The sequence below is a fragment of the Seriola aureovittata genome, chromosome 6 (genome assembly GCF_021018895.1).
Source record: "Seriola aureovittata isolate HTS-2021-v1 ecotype China chromosome 6, ASM2101889v1, whole genome shotgun sequence".
NCBI classification, from domain to species: Eukaryota; Metazoa; Chordata; class Actinopteri; order Carangiformes; family Carangidae; genus Seriola; species Seriola aureovittata.
In genome coordinates, this window is record NC_079369.1 from 3,492,102 (window position 1) to 3,511,774 (window position 19,673).

Sequence of the window (19,673 nt, forward strand, 5' to 3'; positions counted from 1 at the left end):
ATATCCTAATTCAGATTCAGCCCGGTTCTAGTAATTACTATAAACATATACCTGCAAGAAAACCGACACACGTTTCATTCGGTTTATTCACTTCAGTTCAGTAGGTTTTTAATTGTGTGGCCTTCTACACATTATAGACAAAACACTAACTCTTTAAGCATCTTTTATTCTGACGAGACACTTCCTGTAACCAGCTTCTCTTCAATCTCATTATAAAATTACAACTGAAAAGTAATAGTGAAAGAATAGATATTAAGCTAACTGTGTGTGTGTGTGTGTGTGTCATGTCTTACCTGACAACACCTGTGTCTTTGGTGGAAGCCCCTGTCGCTGCTGCTGAGGGAACTTTTCCTTGAATAACTATGAAGCAGGAACAGGAGAGATTTCCCAGCAAACACCCCTTTATGGCTCTTTGACTTTGCTCCTGCAAAAATGTAGAGCCACCCAGTGTGTCAGGCTGAAGGTATGTACTTAATATCATCACAGACAACAGCAATCTGAAGATAACTGCTGCTAATAAGCTGTTAAATATCGTACAGAATATAGATACCATTTGAAAAGTTTAAAATTTGTAATTTGTTCTGTCACTTCAACACAAATCTGAATGAACGACACATGGAAATGTTTAATAAATATTTTCCCTTCGCTCATTTTTCTTCTTTGAAATATATTGAATAAAGCTGAACAGCAGAGAGAAACATATTCTTTAGAAACAGACCCGCAGTGAGGTGGCGGTGTCAGAAACTGACGAAGAGGGAAAGCTGATCACCTAAATACCTGTAACACACTGTGACTGATCTACAAAACACAGTCGTCATAGGTCAAGTACTGCCAACGCAGTATGCTGTACTTCGAGGCAATTATGTTGTAAACAGCAGATAGTAAAGAATGTGATGTGATCACACTGGATAAAACGGCTCATGTCATCCATTCTAGCCGTTGGGTAAAATTCATTATAGTGAGATCAGACAGCAACACAAAGACTGTCTGCAGATAAAAACAGGGTTTGTACAGCAGGTATCACATGTTGGGTAATACCGATGCTTTCTCGTATTTAAAAACAATTAAATATAATCATAAGTAAAGATCAATGTCTGAGCATGCTCCTTAAGAGGACCCATGATAATACTGCCAGTACTGCAAAGCAATAATCTTGCAGTCTCACTATCTGTCCTCAGGTGTGGTCTGTGTCTCTGACACCAGACATCCAACTTATATTATGAATTTCAAAATTAAAAACAGATTTTCAAAATGGAAAAAAAAAAAAAAAAAAAAACACCAGAGAAAATAACAGTGTGCTTTGTATTGTTTAAGTATCTTTACTATAATTACACAGACAAAAACAATGTACAATAGCTGGATGTTTCAGGCTCACTTCATCTCATAACGTCATTATCGTTACACTCTGCAAAAATGAAGTGGCACACGTCACACAGCACAAAATGTTTCACCGAGTACAAAACTTGAAAAGAACCAGGTCAATGGAAAAAAACAAAAAAACAAAAGCACATTTACAGTGATTTACATGAACAATCCACCTTTCTAATCACACAATGAATACTCTCTCTCTCTCTGTCTGTCTTTAAAGCACTGTAGCTTCTGAAACCAAATCAGAGTATGTTATTACCACCCTGACATCAATTTATTTTAATTAAGTGGGTGATTCATGGCGGTTTTAAATGTTAAGTTAACTTGGCGTAATGCATATGCAGTGTGTTTTTATTTTCAGATAACCATCTAAGGACACTATTTATCCTGTGACACCAGGTGAGCACTGCCACGTTTAGGTTCTTTTTTTATTTTATTTTACCTCAGCTCATGAAAGTATTCTATTATCTTTTAGATTACACCTTAGGTTGTGGCTGGTAGGTGATCGTTTACCCAAAGTAGATGAACAAATCAAATAAAAATTAAAAAAATGCAGGTGCAGGATGATCGGAGAGAGAAAAAAAGAAAAAGGGGAAGCAGCGACACCGGCCTCAACCTTTTCTCTGAATCGTATTTTAAGAATATTTCGACAGCATGTGAATCCGCTTTCACACGTCCCTGTCCGTTCCATGTACACTGACAGAATGAAGGCACAGATTGATGAAAAGAGCACAACTGAGATTAGTCTGTATACACACACACACAGTTTTGCTAAAGGACTCCTTAGAAATGATTTTTGATTAATCCCATTCAATAACTCTTGGGTGGTTCACCTTAACTGAAATACTTCCATCACTTATTAGGGATTTACTGCACCTGCATTTAGTGCCAAATATCACAAATACACATCGTGCCAGCTTCAAACATTGTCTTAGGAGAAGAGGCGGAGACTAAGTTAGTAGAAATGGTCTCTGGGGGTCTTCAAAAGTGAACAAAAAAAGGAGGGAAACAGTGGCAGGGCCGTCCAGTTGGCCTCTCTAATGCAACCTACAATGCTCCACGCTCAATATGTGTGCTCTGTCTTTAATGAGAACCTATTCCTCATAGGCTTTACTGCGTCCTCCTGTCATTTCCCTCTGTCCACTCTCAGGCAGATAGGGAGGGTGCATGCGATTGTATGCGGCAAATCTTAGCACCAAATTCTGAGCAGCTCCTTCACCCCCCTGCAGGGAGGGGACAGTGGCGGTCGTCGACAGAAGAGAAGGTCCAGCTCACGCCCGTTCTTTACGCTTCAGTTTGGAGGACTTCTTGACGGCACCGTTCTTGTTGAGCAGCTTCAGCACTTTCTCCTTGTGGTCGAGCACTTTCATCATGGTGTCTCTGGCCTCGGTCACCTGGTCCATCACCAGCTTACAGCGCTGCATGTTACCCTGACGACACAAACACACGCACGCAAAAAAACACCATTCAGCTGTGGAAAGCAAACCTGTTGGTAAAGACAATGATTTGTGTTCGCAACGGCTGCGTTGCTGCTACTACCAGCTTTATCTTACTACACAGAGTTTGCAGGCTACTCCCATGTTGGATTTCTTTTCATTATAAATTCATTTCTGATTTATTTTTGACTGAAAACATCACTGAAATGCAGCTGCTAAAATGGTTTTTCATGTCTGTGTCATATTCAGATTCAGCCTAGACAGAGACAACTATAGAGGAAGGTGTCAGTTTTAAGTAATGTTGAGGGTGTGACAACAACAGGTCTTTTCTGAGTCTATTTTTGCTGCGACGCGCACACATCACGCGTGAAAAATGGGCGAAACATCGAACCCCTAGAATGTGTGATGCGGCCGCGAGGCTGTGTGACCGCTGTCACCCGTTTAACATGGGCGCCGAAAAACGTTCCGCAGCCGCCATGCAGCCAGTGTGTTCCCCCGCCTAAGCTTCATCAAAGCCTTAAAAATGAGCTTGAACAAAATAAGTTACAGTAAAGCTCATAAAATAAAGCCATAGATCACGTTGTGGGTGCAGCTGTGATGCAGCAAAAGGCCTGTTTGTCTGAGAATATTAATAATAAAATAAATAAATGTTTATGATGTTAATTCAATAAACTTTTGTTTCCATTCAATTTATATAGATGACTTTAAGAAGCAGTGAATGCAGATAACGGAGCAGAGAAACCTCCCAGCTCAGAAACAGCCTTACCTGTATGAGCTCGTTGATTCGGTGAAGGTCGTCGTCGGCGCCCGCTCTCTTCTTTGGAATCAGACCCTCTTGCAGGGTGGAGAGGCGGCTGTACACATCATGCTCCAAACTCGACTGTAGATCAGGTAACAAACACGTTTACAGGAACTTTAATGTCTTACATCTTTTCATTACTGTTGACTCTTGTTATGAAGAACTAAAATAACAACTTTGAGTGAACCACTGAGACTAGTAGTAATGTGGATGTATATTTCTGCAGGTCTGAGGCCAGCACTCACCAGCTGCCTGAGCTGTGCTGCACACAGATGAATTTTCCAGCCCTGTGCTCTGCACGCCACGCCTCTCTGATTAGCCATATCCTGCAAGGTGCCCTTCTTCTCCTCTGTGAGAGTAACACAGAACTGTCGTTAGAAAGACAAAGCCACCGACTGTATGAAAGTGTTGGTATTTTTGTCTGTACGCAATAGGATACTGACCTTTGACCCGGATGTCGCTGTACCTCTGGAAGTGGTGGTAGGCAGCTTTCCAGGGGTTACGGTAGTGCCGCAAGAGGGTGACAGGTGGCCGAGGCCTGACTGGCACGTAACGCACTCCTTCTTCATCTACAGGGAAATAAACAAGCATTAAACAAGTGACAGCAACACACTGACATCATGGCTGTAACAGTGGATGGCTTTACATTACATACCAACGTATTCCCTTGGTGGAGATTCACACCTCTCGGCCCTGCCGGTGATGGGCCTGCCGGGAGCTTTTTCTTCGTCCGTGCTGTTGGTCTCCACCATCTCACTCTCCTCTGTGGAAATAACGTGCTGCTGCTTGCGGGGCTTCTTCCTCGGGGAGGCCCCGGGGATCAGTTCTCCTGTGGCAGGAGTGTTCAGGGTGGAGGCCTGGGTGGTGAGTGCCGGGCCTGATGACAAGTTCGCATTGGGATCTGCAGGTGAAATAAGTAAGACACATCGTTCACTTATGAATTTCTTTGCATTCATCCCCATTCATCATTCTCCCCTAGATCACATCACTGGAGACATGCGGAAGACAGACATGTTCCTCACCTGGCTGGGTGTCCATGGCCTCCGCCTCCTGCTTAATTTTCACATCTGGGCAGGTGGAGCTGGCGGCACAAGCTGCGGTGCTGCTGGCTGCCGGCTGAGTCGGGGAGGCCACAGTGTTGGCCATCGAAGCGGGGACGGGGGGAGTTACAGCCATGGCTGCTGGCAGGGCTGAGAGGACAGTGGAGGGCTGGGAGGGAGGTACAGGTCCCGGCGTGGCGAGCATGGTGGGGATGGCTTGGGCGAGGTGCTGGGTGTTCGAGGACACCACCTGCTGCTCCCCTCCCTGAGAAGGTAGCGCTTCCACTGTAGCCATGACAGGAGGAGCCACTGCCATGTGCACCTCGGCTTTGGGTTTCAGCCTGAGAGAAGAATCGAAAGCGTCAGGTTACAGGCTCAAACCATAACTCACGGTGACAGGATGTGAACATGGGAGGCGATCGACGTGACAGAAGCTCACCCTGCAGGTCTGGGAGATCCTGCTCCTCTCACGCCACTCTCAATTCTGCCTCCGCTGGCTTCACTGGGTTGGGCGGGGATCAGGTTCTTACGAACACAGCTACAACACACAAAGACGAACTAGGTGTGTTTGGTAAAAGGAAACATTAAGCCGCCCCATTTGAACTTAACACGTATCTGTCAAACTTTATTTGAAGAATCTAACGCTGTCTGTCAGCCTGTTATACCCCGACTGTGTGCCACTGAAACGCCTAGTTTCAAAAGTCAAGTGATACATTTGAGTACAGAGCAGACTAAATCAGAGTTTCTGGGTCGGGTCTAATTTTAGGTCGTACTTGTAGGAACACATTTGCTCTGGGTACAAGTGAATTATGATGCTTTCTAATTCACTGCAACATCAACTTTACGACAATATTCTTTTATTTAGCATCTCACTTCACAGTAAACAGTTCCTTCTTTGTTTGTGTCACAGCACAGCGCTTTTTCTGATGCAGTCGTTGGCATGAATACAATGGTTGAATACAAATACTGATCTTTTTCTTTTTTTCTTTTAACTGTTGGACAACATTTATGTGTATGAAAAAAGGTGAAAGAAAAAAAGGTGTGCCTTCTTATAAACAGGGGGAAAATCAGCAATTTAGTTGAGTAGAGAGTTTGCTAAATCTGACATGGAGCACTTGTACAAACGAGCTTTATGGAGAGTCTTCCGAGGTCGAATGTCTCTGGTGTTCTACTCACCCATCACCAGCGGGCTTCTTGCGAAGGATGCTGGGCCTAGGGGATGATACCAGGGTGGGAGCTCCTCCTACTCCTCCCTGAGCGTGTGCCTGCACCATCGTGGCTACAGGCTGGGTGGTGCTGAATGTGCTGCTGATTGGGCTGGCTACAAAGCCGTCAGCCAAAACAACCCCTGAATGAAATAAAAGATGCATTACAAACAGCCCACAACTCAGTTAACTCCTTGTCAACACCGTGACACAGTGTCCATTCAGTAATTACCGGGTTTAGCTTCAGACTGCGGCTGTTGCTGCTGCTGCTGAGTAGCTATGGGTGCCTGCTGCTGTGTGGTGATTGACGCGGACGTGTGCAGGCCTTGAACTCCTATCGGTGCAGGCTGGATGCCCTGCGCGGCAATCGGCGCTGGCTGGAGCCCTTGGGTGCTGATTTGTGCAGAGGGCAGACCAATCCGATCAACCGCCATCAGCTGCATGTGGTTTAGATGGACAGTGGTGGCCACGCCTACTCCAGGCTGTGTGGGCAGTGCTGAACTTGGAGCTTGAGGAGTGACTTATTGAGAGAGAAACACAGTTAAAAATGAGATTGTTGTGCTATAAAGTGACATGTTTCACACTGTTTTCACATCCAAAAAGGCAGAGTTCAGCTTCAAGCCTTTATATGTTAAGTCAAAAGACAAAGGGTAAATTACACTCTACACCAATCACTACAACAGTTGAGGCTTGGTCACATTACATTTCTGCTGTATGAATATCTGTGCCGTCTCCCATTCATTTCTTTTGAAGCCAGAACAACGGACAAACTCAAGTGTGTGAACCTGAACACACAGACATGAAAACGCTGCTGCGAATAAACGTCCATAAATCTGATTGGAAACCAGAGAGACAAGAAGCTCCTCTGTCAGCGATCCACTGATGATACATAACAAACAGGAATAACTGATTCAGTTCACTTCATTTTCCAAAATGTAAACAAACATGGGCACAAAAAAAAGTTGAAGCCCACAGTTTAACTTACTCACTGTAACCATGGCAACATATTTCCTGTTTCTTGGAAAACTTTAGTTTATATCTGTTCTGTTATCAGAGGAGTTTCTATGTAGATTTACTGGGTGAAGTTGTGTTGCTGAAAGTTTGTACGATGCATTTGATGGTTTGTTCAGACTCACTGGTAGCATGTGAGCCACCTGTTGGAGACACCTGTTCCAGCATGTTTTATCACTATACTAGATAGAGCGTCACACTACCAGACAACAAACTGTCACGTCGCTCTCATTTTCTGTTTATAGTTTGTGATTGCTCTGATCAATATGCATTTATTTCCTGCATCAGTAACGTGACATCACTCCCTTTTCCGTAACGTAACGTAAACGTTGTCGAAATGCAATGCGATCAAGCCGTTGGTTGTGACTGCCAGTTGAGCAGCGCTTACCGGGATACTGGCGGATGGTCGACACAGAGCTGCTGATGGGGGTGTATGTGTGTGTCAGAGGGTATGACGAAGAGTAAGCCGGCAGGAAATACTGGAACTGTACTGGCACAGACGGCCTTAAAAACAGAAACATACAAGATTAATAAAAAGATTCATCATCGTCTGAATAAAATATCCGCAGCTGTTCTGGGGTTAATAAATACTAATAATCACAAGGTTCATATTCTCCATACATAAGTCATAATTACAACACAACCTCTTCAAGTTTTTTCCTTTGGTAAATGCAATCTGCATTAGTGTAGTGGCACATGAATAAGCTAATTACTGCTCATTCACTACAGTTATATATTTATAGCCGTTATATGTAATTAGTAATAATTATAATATAATATAATATATAATAATAAAAATCTGGTGAAGGGCAGGAAATCAGATCTCTGCAGGAATAAACAAAGACAAATAGATACATTTCATTTTGTCACACTGGGAGTTTCAAACGCCACTACTGAATATCAGATGTCAACCTCCGCCTTTCTAAAAAACAAAGAAAAACATATAATTCGTTTAGTTTTTCCTGGTATCAAAGTCTCAGAGTCAGAACCAACATCGAGCGCTCACCTGTTGTCGCTTCGCGCCTCCATGGTGACGGGGTTAGGAGACGACCGATGGCCTGAGATGGGGATGAGGTTGGGTCTTTCTCCCGTGTAGTCGGGCTGCACACGGGATGAATTGTGGGCGATGGGCTGAGGGACCACTTTAGCTGTGAACAAGGGACGGTTGAGACCAAGCGTTCAGTTAAGCGTCACGCGCATCGCACACACAACAAGTGTTCCAGCGAGAAAGACAAGCGGTCAAACTCACCAACGGGGATGGTGGAGGTGGTCACAGCTGTAGCATGGGAGGAGTGCGAGGCCATCGTCATGGTGACGATAGTGTTACTCGTCATTTGGGTATGCGGCACAGAGCCTAAACGTGAACGAAACAATATCAGCGAGCTGCAATTTATTTCTGTGTCCTTTAGTCAAACACGACAAACTGCTGTGAGTAGTTAAAGGATATTTCAGCGCCTGAGTACAAACGGGCAATACCTATTGTCGTGGTCGATGGCACAGTGTTAGTGGCGACGATTGGTGCCACAGTTGCTGCAACTACTGGTGTCGCAGTACTGAACATGGGTTTCTGTGACGGAGGGGGAAATAATAAAAAAAAAAAAGTCGTTATTTCAATGACTGTAGAAAAAAAAAAATCATTATTTTTATAGGCCGCCATCAACAAGCAGTAACCTGTGTCATAGTGTGTGGAGGCTGAGGCTTTTGAGCCCCAATCGCAGGGTGTGACGGCAGTGTGATCCTTGTGGGGGTGTCACGGGACGTCTGAGGCCTCTGAATACTGACGGTGGCTGGAGGTGGATGAAGGGTCAGCGCTGAACGCCTGAAAGAGTCGAACAAAAATCAACTTAGTGGCCACCTTCAGTATATTTTTAGAGCATCTGTCCTTTTGTCCAAGTTTTTTTTTTTTTTTTTAATAAACTTCTGACTTTTACTGCACTGCACTTAAAAGACAAACATTGTACTTTTGACTCCACTACATTTTTTATGAAGCACTCGGCTACTTTGAAGCAGAGTTTTAAGACTTTCCTTTTAATTTGAAAAGGTGATAGACCATACACTGAGTTCATCACAGGAGAGAAACCAATAACAGTCAACTCTCTCAGTCACGAGGTGCTTGCAACATGTTTGAGCAGCTCAGTTTGAACGTGGCGGTGTCCTAACGATGGCTACATTAGATAAAGATGAGGCAGAAGATTCTTCACCATGGAGGAGAACCATGGCCTTACCTTAAATCCATTTTTGAAATTATTAGAAATAAAAAAAGATTCCTTTCATTTTAAATGTTTGCTGTGTTTACCATGACCAAACCTCACCACTGTCTAAAAACCAAACAAACCAGGAAACGACAATGGCTCCTTTTGCGGATTCAATTGTGTTTTTATGGCAATTTCTATGAGCTTTTACGCATTAAAAATGTACTTTTGAATACGTAAGTAATTTTAAAAGCAAGTACTCCAGTACTTTAACTCGAAGTTGTGTACTTTGTCCACCTTTGTTAGTACAGAAAACTCTCTGTAGGAGCAATGGTGATAAGAACAGGTTAATACTCACATACCTGTTTTGAAAAAATTCCCATTTCCTAAGTGCATCATCATATTATTCAATACAGTTTGTCTACATAAGAGATGCACACAAGTACATTTTCATTCATGCCTATCAAGGTTATTGATTAAAAAGATCATTTTGTTCTGGTGTGTCACAAAGAAAAGCATTTAAAGTGTCAACTAACTGGAGGAAGTTGTATAAATGAAGATACTTCTCCTGTTAGACACTGGTCACTTCCAGCTTTTCTGGCACCTAAAAATATTTCAAGTGAAACAACTTGATACAGAATAAATATTCTTTGGTTGAACTGAGGATGGTGTACTAATAGATAAGTTTCCCATAAAACTCCATGTTTTAAAATAGTGACTGATTTATAAATCACTTCTAGCTCTTATACGTGCCACATCTCTGCTTACGCCCGAGTCAATACATTCTTACACTGCCACCTACCCGTGTGCCACCTCCGCAGAGTGTGTAGCAGTCGGACTGATAACTGGGGACTGAGTTCTAGTTGCTGAGATGGGGGCCACCACGGTTGGAAGCACAGCTGTAGAGGTTGTAACAGCAGGGCGAGACTGTGGACAGAGGGAGAAGACAGGGTTACACACAATGTTTCTAAATGCTCTACACAATATCTACGCTTGTTTTGATAAAAGTGCATCAGGGTACCTGAATAGTCTGGTGGATGATATGCTGCACTGTGGGCTGGCCGGGACCCGCACTTGCCCCGGTGGCTGGCCGTAGGACAGTTTTGGAGCTAGACATAACAGCTGCTGCAGCAGCCCCTATGTGGTAAAGGAAAATACACAGATCAAGAGAAAAGCACTGCTACGAAGGAATTGTAAACACAATACTGTTTCAAGGACAAGCAAACATCAAGTCTGTTCTTATGACATCAGGCATACCTCTGGGTAAATGAGATGTGAAGGTCTGAGGAGGGACGGCAGGGGTCCTAATGATCTGAATGTTAGCTGGCATCAGGTGGTGTACGTTGCTGGAGTGACCCTGAAACACAGTGAAAGCAGCGCATCTTGAGTAATCAGGAAGAAATACATAACAACATACACTGGCAGCGAATGTACGGTGCACTCACCTGCTGACCACTGATGGTTGCCACAGGTATGGACGGGGTTGGAGCAATACTGCTCTCTAAGGTGACAGTAATGTGACCAGGCACTTTGGGGGGCATGGGGATATGAGCCTGGTTGGAAGCTGGTGCTGGGGCAATAAGACGACTTTGCATAGGTGACTTCAGGACGGCCTAAAAAATAAATAAATAAATAAATATTTTGTTTTTAGTCCTGAATGCTATTGGACATAAAAATAAAAAACAAACAAACAAAAAAATTGTGTACTGAAACCAACAAAAAGCAAAAGGAAACAACATACATGTAGAAAACTGTTGAGTGTTTACAGAGCAAGTGTATGGTTAAACACTTCGGACATGACCTATACCCTAATTAAAGTTGACAGTAAATTATATCAGTGAGCTGTCAGTCAGAAAGTGTATCCATAACAAAAAAAGAAGAAAAAAAACTATCCTGATTGTCTAAGTAATTTCTAAAATGTAAATAAAACAGTTGCAGATATTTTGTAAAAATGTCTTTTCCGTCCCCAGATTTAAACTTGAATTGACAACAACTACATTAAGATGGAACCTCTCTACCACTTTAGACTGAACACAGAACAAAACTTGCACTTGTTCAAGATTTCCTGTTCATTCATTGTGTCTCCTCTTGAGCTAATCTGCCACTGGCTCCAGCCAAGTTTGGTCTCAGGTTTCATTGTCGGAGTCTTGTGATATTTTAGCTCATTTTAAAATAAAACTTGTCCAACTCTGTCTGGAGGGCATGAGGATTAGACAAGGAGGGCAAATTGTTACATCCTGAATTATTTCAAACTTCAAGATCATCACTGCAGATTGTTGGTTCCTTAATAGCCCCGACTCTCCCCAGCAGTCAGCTCAGCCAAGCTTTCAACTTCAGAAAGGTTATCTAACACGACCCAATGCAATAATTCAACACCTTCTGAATGAACCTTAGTCAGCAGCAGCTTATTGTTCGACCACAACAGAAAGCATTATGGCCAACTATAGTGTGATTTAGCAATGAAAATGGTAATAACACAACATATTATACTATGAATATGTATAAAAAGCTTCTAAAATGTTAGCATCACCTTCACCTGTCCCTCAGTGAGGACTGCAGGCTGGCCCTGGGGGAGGTGGACAGGGGGGGCAGGTACAGTCACAGGTGTGCCAGGCTGGATGGGCACAGTCTGGGGAGCAGCTTGCGGCTGGCCGTGTGTCTGCACTTGTGGATAAGGTCTGACCACCATGGTCTCCTGCTTGTCATCTCTGAACGTCAAAGTCCCCCCTCCCCCAGCCGGTGGATGATCCTGCTGCCCGTGGTCAGCATCCCGACTGCTGTCTGCATCTGCACCAGCTATGGAAGATTTGTTCACATCAATATTATTTTACAGATGTCTTCCTCGCCATTTGTTAAGTATCCCATAGTCCTGTCAGTGACAGTAAGTTACCTGGAGCATTTGACGGCGGATTGACGGACACAAGGTTTCCAGCAGCAGGGAGCTGTGGTGCTCCCCCGCTGGAGGGAGGCAGCCCGTGTCGGGGGAATTGCTGGGAGCTCATTTCAACTATTTATGAAATAAAATAGTGTTAGAATTGTACATTAAATACAACGACGGACACACGGAACATATCGTTGGTGTTTACGATCAGTTCTCAGCTGTATTCCTTCTATTAACCTTGTACGAGGACTACAACAATAAAAGCAACCGGTTTAACCCTTTACATGCGGCGCGGGTACATAAACAGAAATGGAGAGCTGCGGAATATTATCGTTACCAGCTAGCAAAGGAGCCAGAAGCAAGTCGATAACATTAACCAACTGGTGACAACGCAACGTATATAAAAACATATGAATGAGAAAACCAAGACCAGAACATTTTGTGAACCTTTGTTTGGCGTAAACGTTATGTGGGCAACAACATATGATCGACATATTATCGACAACAACTGCACCGTTGTTTATCCAATACTAGGTTAACATGCAAGTACAAATTTGGCTTTTTGACTGCCATTTGCTCAGTCTGGTAACGTACACTATGGTCATTGGTAACGTTAACGGCAGCGTTAAAACTAAAAAGCTACCTTGTTAGCCAGCTACCGTAGCTAGCAGCAGGCTAACGTTAGAATCGCCAACCCAGCTGCCGCCTGCCATTCGTGCTAATTCCTGGACTTTCTAAAGCGTACGACGGCGTAAACTTCACAGGGCTAAACAAACAAACACGTTTCTGTGTGTGTGCAGATGTTACCGTATCGCGGAGTGACTAGGCAATGGTCGTTTTGTGGATTACAGTTTTTTCCATTCGTCTTTTCTTTTTTCCAACATGTAAGCCGGAAGAACGCTCCGACAGAGTCGAAGCTCCCTGCTTCATTCCGCCAATCAGAGAAGAGAGTCCCAGTCCGTTGACCAATCAGAGCTGCGGAAATGTTTTGACCAACCTAAACTTGCACCGAGGTGTGGAGTCGAGGGACCGCTACAACCAAGACCACAGTCACGTGGTCAACGTTGGTAGCCGCGCAAGCACCGGAGCTAATTTGCTAGCATGTTTACTGCCAGCTGACTGCCACCACAACCGGCTGTGGACACATTCACAATGTTATGTTAATGTTTCTACAAAGTCATGTTCTGATGTTACTCAGACTGCACCGTACACACAGAATGTAATCAGAATAATACTCAGATAAAATAGAGATACTATTAGCAACATGTATCTGTTTACTAACATATGGTGTTGAAGCAGTACTTTTTTCATCATCACATTCATTTCTGTGGCTATTTGCTTTCCTATGCATCCCATATGTGTGAGCATTGAAAGGAAAAGTCTGTACATTAATGCAGAAAATGTACCGTAACTTTACTATAGGGATCATTAAACACGTCGACTACACGGATTTCCACTACGAGCAGCCTGATGCTGTCTGTTTGTCATGTGACCATCGCTTAATGATCCGTAGGACTCTCCCGCTTTGCAAACTGATTGGAGCTTGCTGCTCGGTCCTGCGACGGCGCTAACACTTGAACCCTCCTACTTTACACTAGTGCCACCGCAGTACCTTGAATGCAACACTAGAGGGAGGTAGTCAACCGCAGCAATGCCGCAGGATCAGACTATGGTTTTGACCTATAGGTGAAGTGTGTATGAGGGAAAGTTGTTGAGCTGAACAAAAGAGAATCCATTTATGGGTTTATTTTTTCCTGGAGGACATTTTGACATGTGACAGATGTAAATAATAAAATAAAAGATGGCTGAATTGCATTTAGCTGCTTTCAGGGTCTTGGTAGTTTCTTGTGTAAATTGAAAGCAAGTGCATCTATATCTAGACAAGACAAAGAAAAGTGTTCGAGAAAGAAGCTGAAACACGTGAGGAGTGACATCAAAGAGGAGACAGAAATGATGGAGACTGTTCAAAGTGGGAATGTTGCACCTTTATTCCACATCGTTGTAATGTATTAAACCCTTTATACAGAGATCTTGCTATATTGCTGCTAAGACTCCTCGTCCTTTACTTGTTTAGACTGAACCACACACAAAGCTCTCCCGGCTCTCCCTTTTACACACACATCAATCCGGCTCTTTGACTACCTCTGCTGCCGGCTAAAAGAATTTTTGGCCGTGAACCGTAGTTGGCCACACACTGTGGTCCACTAACTCTGAGAGACCCTTTAACTACATATCATATTTACTTTACATTTAACCAACATATTTTCAAATGTCTGCTGCACAGTCTGAGATTCCTAAATCTGTAGCTGCCGATCCAGACAAAGTGCTTTCTATTCACTCACTGCTTAAATTTTGTAATCCATCAGATCTGCATTTATTTTCTTTCATGACTGTTTTCTTTCCTCTGCACAGAGTCTTGATTTTACATCTGAAGAGGTCAAAGTTCAGTCAGAGCCTGCAGGTGACGAAGCTGCATGACCCTCATCATCCTCTTCTGGGAGATGATGGTCACCCGCACCTATTTCTGTCTTTAAAAAAACAATTTTTCAAATATGTGAATAAGTACGTAATATATCATATCTCCAAATATAAAATCGATTATGAATTTAACTTAATCTGAATCACTGTGTGTTTCCATTCATCTATTTTCATGCCCATTTTTAATTTGAGTGGAAATGCTGGAAATTTGAAAATAAATCGTAATAATTGACACTTGGCTGAAAAATTGATGTATTGATCAAATAAAATGAAGACATTAAAACATCAGGTCTGCACTGTAACAAAAAAATCCAAGCTTTATACACAATGGGTCTGTGGAGGGTTTTGGCGATCTCAAAAGGGAATATGATTTAGAGAGGCAGGATTTTTTCAGATACCTCCAAGTAAGGAATCGATTACATACAATTTTGACAGAGGACCAGAGTAGTGATATCCTGAAGGTTTTCGTTTCAATTTATAAATCTGGGAGTGGAAAGAAATTAATATCTAGATTATACAAAGTTCTCCAAAACTCCCCGAATTGCAACAGCCTGCATATTAAATGTAAATGGGAAAGGGAGGGAGATTTCGTCATATCTGGGGATGAATGGGAAAACATTTGTAAATTACAATGGAAAACCACAACTTCACACAACTGGCGAGAGTTTGGATGGAAAAACATTGTGAGATTTTTTATAACACCTGCTCAGAAGAGACACCAAGGTAACGGAACAAGTTGTTGGAGGGTGTGTGGTGCAGATGTGGCCAACCATCATCATCTATTTTGGGGTTGTCCAAAACTTTCATCTTTCTGGCATGACATTCTTGACTGTCTGGAATATATGTTTCAAATGACTATACAATTTGATGTCTGCTCGTCAAATGAAAAGACAAACACTTGAGTTAAGATGCGGTGGATCACAGTTAATCACAAATATCGGTCAGCTGTCAGGATAGGTGCATGAATGTCTGCTTCAGTTGAGGACTGGTTTGAGTATTAAATGAACAATCTTCTATATGACAAATATTTAACATTTAATATTTAAGTCATACAAGATATTAAATATGGATCTCACAGCACCACTACTTAATTCACTGATGTTATGCAACATATTTTTGTATTTGAAGTAAATTATTTGTTCAATTTTCACATTACTCTCTGTAGGCGACAAAACTTTTGTCTGAAATCTGACCTTTCTGTGTTCATTAAATGATCAATCTTTCTTCAGTGAAGCAAATTTAGTCAAAGTCAGGGACTGTATTTCCAACATGTTTTCTGACAGTATAGGAGAGAGGTTGTGACGTAGCAGCGATGAAGCACATGCATCTTTATTGGTTATTAGGATCATCTGTTTGTGAAGAAGAAGAAGCGTTTGTAAAACATCTCGGATGGTCTGTTCAAAATTAAAGAGCGGGGTCCAGCCATTTAAGAAACACATTGTCGAATTATTGATTCAACACAGTAGCACATCATTGATAGTGCTAATCATGCTTAGTTCCACTCCTCCCATCACTGCTACAGCCCTGGAGACAGAGTCTGTGGTCAGTGAGTGACAGTGTGTTTGGACACTGTGAACATTCACTGTTTTTCAGCTGCTTTCAGTTCCAGCATTTCTTCAATTATTCAGATGACCATATCTCTGACTATCTTCACATCTACTGGTCACAAGTATTTCCCCCATGAACATCTCTGTCACTCGCCCTGGAACAGAAGGACAGCTGAAGTAAACTCCCCGGAGCGATTCAGCTCTTGACCTGTAAACTGTAGGCATTTTGCTCAGAGTTGACATGACACAGGGGAGAAGGTTAAACGTACAAGAGGAAAATAATAAAAATTTTGACCATCAATGAAAAGGTTACAGAGCTTTGAAAGAATACACTGACATGTCCATGCTTGATTGAGCTTGATTTTTTTTTATTATACTACAGATATTAAAACACCTTTTCGTAGTTACAGATTTGACATACATGCTACATATATATACATAAATGCTCTTTTATTTTAAGTCTAAAATAGGGAACAAAATTGGTAAATTCTCAGACATGAGACATGTTTTGTGGTTATGCACAATCTATGTCTGTTTCATACATTGTGAATCTTTCAAGGTGTAAATATTGAGCAAAAAAAGAAGAAGAATGCTGTCTGCTCCGCCCCATATCAGCTACAGTCATTCATGATTATCTCGATATCACTGACCTTTCTTTCAGCATCTGAGTGCAGACTGACTCCACAATCTCACAGAGGGCAGTACATCATCATTTACACACACCTGGGCCACATATACAGTATATAACATATATATGAAATATAGAAAACACTCTGAGGCATGAGCACTACATTTCCCAGCTTTGCTCACTCACTCACTCACTTACTTAAACCTGTCGGTATGCTGCTTTAACTGGGAACTTGTGAAACCCTCATGACGAGCATTCTTTGGATATTATTGCTGACTGGTTATGATGTGGGTTTTCATGAAGTTCAGCCTCAGAGATATTAATTGTCACTGAAAAGTAAGAGGATATGGGGAAAACGTTTTCAAATGTGGGTATAAATCGCACTGAATGAGGCTGAGACTAAACTAGCGTGACATCCAAGTGTTAACATGTGTCTGCTGACAGGGGGTTTTCAGGGACAACACACTGCCTATGGTTCTCATAGCTACAGTGATTTATCCACCCTTTAACTCATCTTCCCAGCGTGAATTCTTCAGCCTCTGTTCTTCTGAATCACCTCTGTCATTTCACATTATAATTAGGCTCTTACTCATTCGTCTACATTGTTAATTACTCATTGACAGCCCAGACTTTTAAAAACGACTTTTCACAGGTAAGTAGCTTGCACCTGGTTCCACAGTGTCAAATCATTACCACTCACTCAGGTGTCACTGTGTTCATTTAGACAGGAGATCATCCCTCACAGCACATCTCTCTGTGTGGCTTCAGACACAGAACATTTTGACTCATCGACTCATTTCTGTTCCTACAGTGAATCAGTCTTTCTGGATTGTGCAGGTCAGTTGATTCACTGGAAACCACTGGAAGTCCTAGACTGCAGCCGGCCAAACAGCCATGGTGAACATGGTGCCTCATGCATGTTTCATGAAGGACTAGGACTGTGACAATGGGTTTATCAGTGAAAACAGCAGCTGCACGCTGCAGCCAAAGATTATGCTGATGAGAGAGATGAGAGTGAACCCACACAGTAAAGTTGAGGGCACTAAAACCAAAACAACGAGCTGAAAGACACTAAAACCCTCCACAGAGCTGAGGGGAAATGCAGAGCTGGGTAATTATTGTCTGAGGGTTTCAATCAACCCTTTTTGCATCACACATACTCATTTGATCCATCGTTGTTATAAACATAATTATTAGAATATCAACACGTTTCATTGCATTATAATGATTCAATATTCAAGCTTTAGTCATGTGAGGGGAAGTGTCAGGATTAACTGATGTTTTGGCCGCTTGCAGAACAACCTTTAAACATAACTCTGACATATTATCATCATTATCACCGTATAAAGTCCTTGTAACAAACCTGTTAGGAAACTGTTGCCTAATTACACATCATGCAATCATGGAGCAACACTGGCATTCTTTTCAATGTGTTTCTGGTCATCTGATGGATGTCTGCCCAATATTCAGACTTCTTTTTAGCTCTTTTTTTTGGCATCCACCAACCCCTGTGGGATTTATCTGGCCCTTTAAACGCTAACAAACAGGCAGATAAAGTTAGCAAATAGCTTGTGAACACAGCTAACTTTGTCCTTTGGTGCGGGGGCAGGTAGCATACAGTGGCTATTTAGCTGGAAACAGTTGCCTGCTGCAGCTGGAAACAATAATGAGAGTGGTGAGAACAAACACAGTAAAGTTGTGGGACGTGATTATCAAAACAATGATTGATTGCAGAGCTGGGTGATGATTATCTGACAACTTATATGACAACTTTCACATTGGTTATAGTCATTTGGTCCATTGTTAATACGGAAATATTGATTAGTGCAGCTTTAATTATCAAGTCTAAACAACAAGCAACAAATTTGACACGACGACAAGTATTATCCAAGAAAAGAGAATGAGAGGGAGGATGACAGGTAAGCGACAGAGGAGCAGAACAGGTGCGGTGCTCTTCCTGCTGCTCGGCCACAGTTAACACCTGAAGCTAAACGCCTCCATGCCCTTTTGCCTTACCAGCCACACGGTGCTGCAAGTGAACACGGGCTTAAGAAATTCGCTGCAAATGGCCTGCTATCTGAGAGGTTTTGCTTCATCTCAGTAACACTGAAATTAGAGGAACGGTGCCCTGATTTATGTGGAAAAGTTAAGGGGGGGTGGGGGCACATTCCAAGACCGCTGTAGGCAGGAAGTTTTGGAATCTCCATGGAAATTAAGGCAAAACACAGAGCTCCACTGTTATTTTTCCAAGTATTTCACGCAGGCTTTTAGAGCAAAATATGCTCAAAAGCCTCCAAAAGGGGGACAGATGATTTGTTACCAATTGTCCCCTCTGTTGCTGCCAGACACACTGATTTACTTACATTAGGATACAAACAGTGCATGACTTTTAAAGTGCAATAACCGTTAAGGTGAGATGAATTGAAGTAGCGTAAATTGTCCCAAACATAAAGACAGGATGTGAAGAATGTTCATTATTACACGATCCTACAGTTTACTGACCATGTCAAACAAACAATGAAACTTCATTATCTCGGAGCGAGCTTGCTTCGTTGACATCTGTTCTTGATCCACTATGACTGATGGTTTGGTTACGTGAGAACCGCTCACAGTTACTGGGAGTCAAAGTGGTGAAATCATGGTAATAAATGCAACAATCCTGACAACAATCACAGTAATTCCTGCAAGAGTCCAGATGTGTGTGGAATGCACACACGTACTTAGGAGTGAATTTTTCTTTTTCTTTTTTTTTCATCCTCTCTGGATGATGACGACTTTAGGACACTTGAGCGTTCCTGGGAATGAGTCTCCCTCTGCTAAGTTGTTCCTCCTGGAGTCAAGTATTCATAACCTTTCACCTTCAGAACCCCTTAACATCCCTGATGGTGTGGTGGGGGCTCTTGTCTCTCTTGTACTGTCAATAGAAGCAGGATGAAATATCCAAAATGTGATCTATCTGAGCATAATTCACAGACCCCGGTGTGCTACACGTGTCCCAACTAAATAAAAGGCTGAGAAAGCTGAGAAAAGTGGCACTCGGCTACAACAAGTGAAGGCAGCGGGAGGAAAATGTGTGGCATCTATGGAA

General features: G+C 42.5%; 1 protein-coding gene across 2 annotated transcripts; it reads right to left on the reverse strand.

The window, feature by feature from the left end:
* Window positions 1–1,296: 1,296 nt before the first annotated feature.
* sap130a (Sin3A-associated protein a) lies at window positions 1,297–12,875 on the reverse strand. Of its 2 annotated transcripts, none has more exons than XM_056379300.1 (21): window positions 12,740–12,875; window positions 11,942–12,058; window positions 11,588–11,847; window positions 10,497–10,664; window positions 10,309–10,408; window positions 10,073–10,188; window positions 9,854–9,978; window positions 8,531–8,678; window positions 8,336–8,426; window positions 8,109–8,213; window positions 7,866–8,007; window positions 7,248–7,363; window positions 6,081–6,368; window positions 5,820–5,991; window positions 5,083–5,181; window positions 4,626–4,984; window positions 4,259–4,504; window positions 4,047–4,172; window positions 3,849–3,952; window positions 3,571–3,684; window positions 1,297–2,798 (listed from the first exon to the last, which is right to left on the reverse strand). In XM_056379300.1, exons 2-21 carry the CDS (start codon window positions 12,051–12,053, stop codon window positions 2,640–2,642), a joined length of 3,150 nt encoding a protein of 1,049 aa, XP_056235275.1. In that variant the 5' UTR covers window positions 12,054–12,058; window positions 12,740–12,875; the 3' UTR covers window positions 1,297–2,639. The 2 variants fall into 2 exon arrangements, with proteins under 2 accessions (XP_056235275.1, XP_056235274.1); XM_056379299.1 differs by having other exon boundaries at window positions 11,582–11,847.
* Window positions 12,876–19,673: the final 6,798 nt, after the last annotated feature.

Excerpts from the sequence above, each read along its gene's own strand:
- sap130a (XM_056379299.1), bottom strand. The coding sequence starts at position 12,053 with ATGAGCTCCCAGCAATTCCCCCGACACGGGCTGCCTCCCTCCAGCGGG. Across the intron at positions 11,848-11,941 it reads TCCGCCGTCAAATGCTCCAG|CTGGTGCAGATGCAGACAGC; the intron begins GTAACTTACTGT and ends AATCTTCCATAG. Across the intron at positions 3,685-3,848 it reads CAGCACAGCTCAGGCAGCTG|TCGAGTTTGGAGCATGATGT; the intron begins GTGAGTGCTGGC and ends CCTGATCTACAG.